The following is a 7,248-nucleotide window of genomic DNA, read 5'->3' as shown; positions in this document are numbered from 1 at the left end:
CTGAGCTAACCGGGCGCCCATAAAATTATATTTTTGTGAATGCAGTCCAGAAGACTAGCTGCTGGTTATAATATTAACATATATTGAATGTATCAGGCGGTATCTGACACAGACTTACCATCAACAGTAAGAGTTACAGAGACAGAGGTACGTCCAGCTCTGTTCTGAGCGATGACTGTCCACTCTCCAGAGTCTTTTGGCATGGCTGGGACAATAATCAGGGACTGGGTACCATCCTCTTTAATCACTATCTTGTGGGTGTAGTCATTGATCACTTGTTGTCCTTGGAAAAGGAGAAAAAAACAGTTATACAAGTGCCTGAAGCAACAGATAAAGGTTGGTTTCAAGAATATGTCTTGTTTCTCTTACCATTGTGGAACCAGTATGTTTCAGGCATTGGTCTGCCAACAACCTTCAAGTCGAATCTGGCAGTCTGCCCCTCTGAGCATTTTATTGAGGAAGGCTTCATAACAAACACAGGTTTGTAGAGTCTTTCCAGCTGGGCCTCGTCTGTGTCGTCAAGCCTGCGGGCGGGAGAACGTCCAGGAGAACGGCTGGAAGAACGGCCGGGTGAGCGGCTCAGAGAGCGAGGAGATGTGGATCTGAGAAAGGAGCAGGGTTGTCAGTTTCAAGCTAAGTAATGGCTTACACAAGGAGTTTCTGGTCACTTGGCAAATGTTGATTGGTCTCCACCAACTCCTGAGGAAAATATCTGGCTCTTTAGCTGCTAAAGCTCAAAAATATTAATCTACTAGTCATTAACGTCGTCTATTTGCTGCTTGATGCCGAGCAGGTAGTGTAAATTGTTTTGTATTTTTTTGCTTTTTCACTCACTCAAGAAAGTGAGAGTGGTGAAAACCAAAAAAGAAAAGTTGTGGGATGGAAAATGAAAACAATGAGCCGGAAAAAGCTATAGAAATCCGCAGGGTTCAGAACAGCAGAGTCTTTAGACTCATCAATTTGAGCGACCCCTTTCACATTAAAAACCAGTACCGACAATAATCACTTTAACTTCTTCTAGTGCCTCTTTGAAACAAGCACTTATGGCCTACATTGGAAAACTTCTGATGCTTTTGACTTAGCGAAGTTCCTTTTTCTCACTTGTAAATGAAACCTCACCTGATCCTCTGCATCGCTGGCTGTGGTGTGTATCTCTGAGGTGTTACAGTTCCGGACGGCTCCACATACAGCTTCCCAGAACTGACTGAATTTCCCTTCATGTTAGCTGCAAAGGCGGTATACACGCCCTCATCCTCTGGCAGCACAACAGGCAGACGAAGACTGGCTCGTCCATCCTGCAGGACCTCCATCTGGTAACGGCCACCAGCTCTGATGCGCTGGCCATCTTTGTACCAAACAATCTGGCAGACAACAGAAGATAATTTTAAACATCCATTTAACTTCTCAGCATCAGGTCCTGCAAAGGGTTTTAAGTGTTCTTTTGTAAAAGTCTTCTCTAATATAGACACAAACTAATATACTGTATGTATGAATGTATGCTGACATTTAGTGAAGGCTTTGAAACAGCTTGTAAAACCTGTTGGCAGCTGAACAAATTCACAAAATGTTGAGGACCCCCAAATGTCTCCTGAACCATATCAGACATATACCCAGCTTTGAAGAATGTTGGTTATTTTAGTAATAATATTTTAGTAAGATTTCCAACTCAGTACCTTTGGCAGTGGCTTTCCACCCATCTTGCAGTGGAAAGTGACGCCCATTCCGTCCATGATCCGGTAGTTTTTGACCGGCGTCTCAAAAGCCGGCTGCACTGCCTCCTCCTCTGCTACAGTCACCATCAGTTCTCCATCCTCTGTCACCAGCTCTCTGTAGGTAATCCTCATGATACGGAGCTCAATCTCCTGGATGATCCTCTCTTCAAAGGCTGAAATGAGGAATTCCTGCAACAAAATGTTTGCAATGTTTAACATGAAATATGAACTAAGGATTACTGAGACTGCTATATAATCTTGGTTTTATAGAACTACGGGTGTTTAGGAAGAAAGTACCGTTTCAGAGACAAAGCTCATGGGGGTTGTCACCCTCCTCTGTTCCATCTCGTATTGACTCACAACCACAGAGGGCTCCTGAATCACTGTTGTCGTCACTTCAGTTTTATATGTCACGTCATGCTGCTTCATATAGGCTTCATATGCCTCTGTAAACACAGATACACAAAAACTGTGAGCCAAAAAAGCTTTCCTTAATGCATGGTTTAAATGGTTTAGTCACAACAGAAGATGCCTCTCTGAGGTTGGGCATTTCCTGGATGGGGAAACAAAAGGATACGGATACCTTCCTCCAGCAGGCTGGCGGTGGCTGAGGCTTCTCCGTGGGAATTCTTTATGTAGATGGAGTATTCTCCAGCATCATCAGCAAAGGTCATGGAGATCTCCAGTTTGCATTCTCCAGTCTCTTTCTTGTAGGCGACTTTATATCTGATGGCAAAAAACAAAACAATAGTTATCTATTGATGTCTGATAAGTTGTTTTGTGAACTGGAAACTCCACTGACCAGACCTCTGTTTCACAAGACCAAACCTGAACCATGGAGGAACTACTGAGATCCATTATTTAAATAGAACATAGCCTATGTGAGTGTTATAGAATATATAATGGAATTATTTTTATAATACAGATACAGTGTGTATGCAGCACTTACTTTACATGGTCAAAGTGGAGCTAATTTCGAATATTTCATATACTTTTACTTACTTACTTTTTTTTAATACTTTTTTTGTAGTTTAATCAAAACAAACTATAATATTTTATAGGCTCACCATATGTGTTCATGTAAAAAGTACAATAAATTCACTGAAATATGGAGTAGAAGTATAAAGTGAAATCAAAAAGAAATACTCAGATAAAGCACAAGTAACACAACTTTTCACTAGTGACCATTGGTGGGCGATTTAGAGACTAGAACCAGGCTATAAAAAGGTTTTGAAGAAGCTAAAGTAAGATTTGTACCTGTATCCAGTAGTGAGTGGCACACCGCTCTTCTTCCAGATGATGTGGGGTTTGGGGTTTCCTCCGATCTGGCAATCGAAGACGACGCTTCCTCCCTCCACCAGCATCTGAGCGGTCGGTTTCTTGATGAAGAAGGGAGCAGCAGACTCTCCTGCACTCACCTCCACTACCATCTGTTCCTTCATCTCAACGGAAACGCTGAAGGGAAACCAACAGCTCCATCAAACACTACAGCCTCAGAAACCTACATGTGATATTACAGTGGCTCATTGGGCCTGTTGGGTAACAATATGTCAGACTTTTACAACTCACGTTTTCTCTTGAGTGATTCCAGTTTCAGTAACAGTTGTCACTTCCTCTCTGCTTTCAATTTCTTCTGACACTACAACAGAGTAAAAGGTTGAAAGAATGAATGCTGTACAAAAACTAAAACTTTTTTTTTCTTAAAAAGTTTTAAGATTGTTCTCCAACCTTTTAGACGGACATTATTATTAATTTCTAAAATCAACTTGCAGACCTCAGTCTATCACATTACATCTGTTTTACTGTTGGTATTTCTGTATTACAGTCGTGTATTATCAGGGTAAAAAAATAGCCGCCAAGCACCAAATGCAGGTAAATTCTGGGTAAAATCAGTATAACTCAAAGGGCCTTTGTTTATTGTCACCTTTGACAAGCAGGTAGCAGGAGGTGCTGATGGTTCCTGCCTCGCTGGTAGCGGTGCAGGTGAAGCGGCCGCTGTCTTCAGCGAACGCCTCACGGATCACCATCCTGGCGAATCCGCTATTGTAAGTGATCTGGAAGTCGATGGAGCTCTCGATCTGGTAGTCCTCTCTGAACCACATGATGACGGGAGCGGGCTGGCCACTGATCTGACACTCAAGGGTCACTGACTCGCCCTCTGTCACTGTCACGTTCTTCAGGCCCTGAACAGCAAAAAGAAACACCTTCAGACACCTGGACAGACTGACACTTTCAGTTTTCAATTTAAATTTTCACTGTAAAGTGAAATTACTTAACTGGATATGTGGATGATTTATTTAAGTGTAAGTATGTATAAACTCACAACTTCTAACAGTTACTGTTCATTAGTTTTGCATGTTCTTTAATCATAAACCAAATAATTGGATAACTCCTCATTTCTCTGTTACAGTAATTACATTTTCGAGGAAATAAACAGGAAGTGGACAGGTAAAGTACTCACAGCTATAAGAGTGGGAGGAACAACAGGCTCCTGAGCTCTTGTGGGCACTGCAGCCGCCTCCTGAGGAAACACAACAATACGTGTCAAACTTCATCAAACACAGAAAACAGCAAGGTGTTTCTCAGCAGTGGAGTTCTGTGAGGATGGAGGGGTAGAAGCCGGTTATAACAGATAAAAACCCTGCAGAGAGGACAGAGGGATGAAGGTCAACGGGTGAAGACAGGAAGAAGAAGAAGAAGAAGAAGAAGAAGACTCTTCATGAGGCGGGTGAAGGGCAGCGTGTGATTGGCTGCTGCGTTATGGTGAAGAGGATGGTGACAGTCCACACGGGGTTAAATTGGGGGAAGTGAATAGAGGACTACAGCGACGGGGTCGGACCAACCTGAGGTTCCCAGTCCTCAAACTCCTCCTCACTCACTGCGTAACCTCCGCTTGGCTGTAACTCAAACTGACTCTGATATCGGATGTCTTTAAATGGCGGTGGGAGGGGCTCCGGCGTCACTCGCACCTCCACCGTGGCTGCTCTGCGAGCCGGACTGGGAGACTTGACGGGCTTGATGATCTTTCTGGCAGTATGGGGGGATCTTAACTCTTTCTGCAGAGTGGCGATAGCAGAGCCAGCGATAGACACCTGACCGAGCCAATGAGAAGAGCGTTAACCATCGTCACAAACAGAATTTCCAAAGTCCACGTTCAGCTGAGGATTAGTGAGCGGGAGGAGCGGTGGAGAGCAATTCATTTTCCCAGCAAGGCGTAGACAAAGTCTAGAAACACTGAGGTTAAGCCTTCCTTCTTTCATTGGGATATTTAATGTTTTATTTATTCACTTCATGTAGCTGTTTTCCTCTGAAAGTGATTAGAAACTCAACTCAACTAAATCAGCCCGAACTATCTCAGGACCATCTCCGTGCTGCCAGGTATTTCATTCTGATTAGTTTGGGAAGTGTATCTATGTTCCCAGGGTTTGGATTTCCCAGTGTCCATGGTTTCAAGGTCCTGTGTGCCATATAAATCTGGGGAACATAGGACCCCACTATGTTCCTACTGGAATACTGGAACTAGCCTATGTAATACAGTATATTTTCTTATAATTATGGAATGTGAACTGCAGTTTTTAGACTACAGAGCACCTGACCTCAGTGTGTTCAATGATAGCTACAGCCCTGAGCCCTACACAGTTCTTATATAGAGATAGTCAAAAACAAAGCAAAGAAGAGGTTACCACAGCATGACAATGATCTGGAGAGGGAACATCACTGCAGATCACAGACCGATCAGGACTGATCCTTTTAATTTTTATATACACAGATTAAAGGGAGATCTGACTACTGTGTCTGCCACATTTCATATCAATCTAACAAGAAGTGGCCAATAATTGATATCAGGCACACAGCCTGCAGATGAACAATAAAACATTTTTAATATGTTTTTAGTGCAACTTTCAGATTTTCAAGAGAAACAACTAGACTGACTCTGTGGCAGTTTTAACTGACTTACTGGTTTAAAAAACAGACCATTTTCTTCAAAAACATTGCTCTGTAGCTCAAATTCGAGGCTGTTCTGTACCAGGTTTTCTAATAAATGTGACAACTTTTGATCAACCCATATCAATTTCAGGTTTAAATGAACAGATAATTTAGTTGGTTGAACCTATAAGGATACTTGCTAATAATGATAATGTGTGTATTCGTTTATCCCTTGTGTAGTTCATGTCTGGATTCATTATCTTTCCTTAAGTGGATGCAGAAAATCTAAAACTAAAACTAATTTGGGAAAGTAGTTGAAACTGAAACTGAAACCCAAAAAACTGAAGCTAAATTTGATCAAACTAGAAATTTTAAGTATGTGTAATAAAACAGTTCATCACATTTCATAGGAAACAATACAAAAGTTTGTAGTTCCAGTGGATCACCACAAACTGCAGCTGGTGGCTGTGATGCTGTGGTAGCCTCAAATCAGAAAAAGTGATGTAATATTTTAGGATGGGCGATACAGTGAGGAGGAAATCAAAGTGAATCACACCACAAAACAGTGGAGACTGTGTGTTAAGATGTGCGTGTGTTAAAGATGAAATGGAGGATTCTGGATGATGACGGCGGGCCTGCAGCTCCTCTCCTTACCTCGTGGCTAGGTTCGTGTTTAGGAACAGAAACTTTAGAAACTGTGAAATGTGGAACTGGGGACGGGGAGACACCAGTGTCCACATGGGAGGAGATTTCTGTTGTTCTCTGAATCTGGAGCAACCAACAGAGTTCATTGAGCGGTTAAGAAGACTCTATTCTTATTGTCAGATATATAATATCATATCTACCATGAATTCAGTAAACTCCTCCGACCTGTGAGACCTGGACTCTGTGTTGCTCTGAGGTCACAGTAACAGCAGCTGGCGGTTCAGCAGGCAGTGTTTCTGTTACAAAAATGTGTTTCTCTGCTGTCATTTCTCCACCCTGCTGCCTTATCTCCGCCTCTACAGCCTCCTCCTCTTCAGCTACCCCGCCCTCCGCGTGCACGCGGACGCGAGCGAGGTCAACGGCAGCCACCACTGTGGCCACCGCCCCGGCTTTTTTCCCTCCCTCAGCCTGGAGACACAAAAAGTAGCACATAGATCTCAGGGCGTCCATGGCAGGAAGTGGGGAGGAAGATTCTTGACCAAAAGACTGAAAAAATACTCCCATAGTGTACGTAAAAGAGACAGAACAACATTGAAACAATCATAATCAATGAATCCTTGGAGCCATGCATCGTGCAACATTTGAGCGAAACATGCAATTTACTCTTGAGTGTGAAGCAAAATCTTGTCATTTCATGAAGAAGAGCAGGTACAGTGGGGAAATATAGGGCGAGGAAGAGGAGAGTTCCAACAGTCGCTCCATTAAATGAGAAGAAATCCACCTTCCAACCAACCTCATCACATTTAACCACATGGCAACCTGCTAAGTTTTATGAATCTAGCTTCTAATGGTGACATACAGTATGTTGTACAGACTGTAAAGCTTAAGGATAATTCGGGCTCTAAACAACACCATCAGATATCACATAACTGTTGCTACAAGAATAATCAGGTTTCCATCCAAA

The 7,248-nt window shown here is 42.7% G+C and overlaps 2 protein-coding genes across 34 annotated transcripts in view; both read right to left on the bottom strand.

The window, feature by feature from the left end:
* Positions 1 to 7,248, bottom strand: part of ttn.2 (titin, tandem duplicate 2) — a 212,218-nt gene that overhangs the window by 192,806 nt on the left and 12,164 nt on the right. For all 33 annotated transcript variants that reach the window (XM_035676170.1, XM_035676193.1, XM_035676176.1 and 30 more), the window contains exons 9-18: positions 4,174 to 4,233; positions 3,637 to 3,895; positions 3,282 to 3,351; positions 2,970 to 3,167; positions 2,296 to 2,438; positions 2,010 to 2,158; positions 1,674 to 1,901; positions 1,120 to 1,361; positions 370 to 602; positions 119 to 283 (exon numbers count right to left, since the gene is read on the bottom strand). In XM_035676170.1, the coding sequence (XP_035532063.1) occupies positions 119 to 283; positions 370 to 602; positions 1,120 to 1,361; positions 1,674 to 1,901; positions 2,010 to 2,158; positions 2,296 to 2,438; positions 2,970 to 3,167; positions 3,282 to 3,351; positions 3,637 to 3,895; positions 4,174 to 4,233 (1,747 nt within the window). The remainder of the gene's footprint in view (positions 1 to 118; positions 284 to 369; positions 603 to 1,119; positions 1,362 to 1,673; positions 1,902 to 2,009; positions 2,159 to 2,295; positions 2,439 to 2,969; positions 3,168 to 3,281; positions 3,352 to 3,636; positions 3,896 to 4,173; positions 4,234 to 7,248) is intronic.
* Positions 4,243 to 7,242, bottom strand: LOC118338843 (titin-like). Its single transcript, XM_035676248.1, has 3 exons — positions 6,510 to 7,242; positions 6,294 to 6,407; positions 4,243 to 4,804 (listed from the first exon to the last, which is right to left on the bottom strand). The coding sequence occupies exons 1-3, from the start codon at positions 6,846 to 6,848 to the stop codon at positions 4,532 to 4,534; spliced, it is 726 nt and encodes a 241-aa protein (XP_035532141.1). The 5' UTR covers positions 6,849 to 7,242; the 3' UTR covers positions 4,243 to 4,531.

The sequence above is a fragment of the Morone saxatilis genome, unplaced genomic scaffold (genome assembly GCF_004916995.1).
Source record: "Morone saxatilis isolate NCDOM2014 unplaced genomic scaffold, NCSU_SB_2.0 Contig5, whole genome shotgun sequence".
Lineage (NCBI taxonomy): Eukaryota > Metazoa > Chordata > Actinopteri > Moronidae > Morone > Morone saxatilis.
This window is presented reverse-complemented; position numbering and strand designations above follow the sequence as displayed.

Bases quoted from the DNA above. Each gene is read 5' to 3' on its own strand.
- LOC118338843 (XM_035676248.1), bottom strand. From the start codon at position 6,848: ATGGGAGTATTTTTTCAGTCTTTTGGTCAAGAATCTTCCTCCCCACTT. The intron at 6,408-6,509 runs GTCGGAGGAGTT...TGGTTGCTCCAG, and splicing joins ACAGAGTCCAGGTCTCACAG to ATTCAGAGAACAACAGAAAT. The intron at 4,805-6,293 runs GTAAGGAGAGGA...TGGCTCGGTCAG, and splicing joins AACACGAACCTAGCCACGAG to GTGTCTATCGCTGGCTCTGC.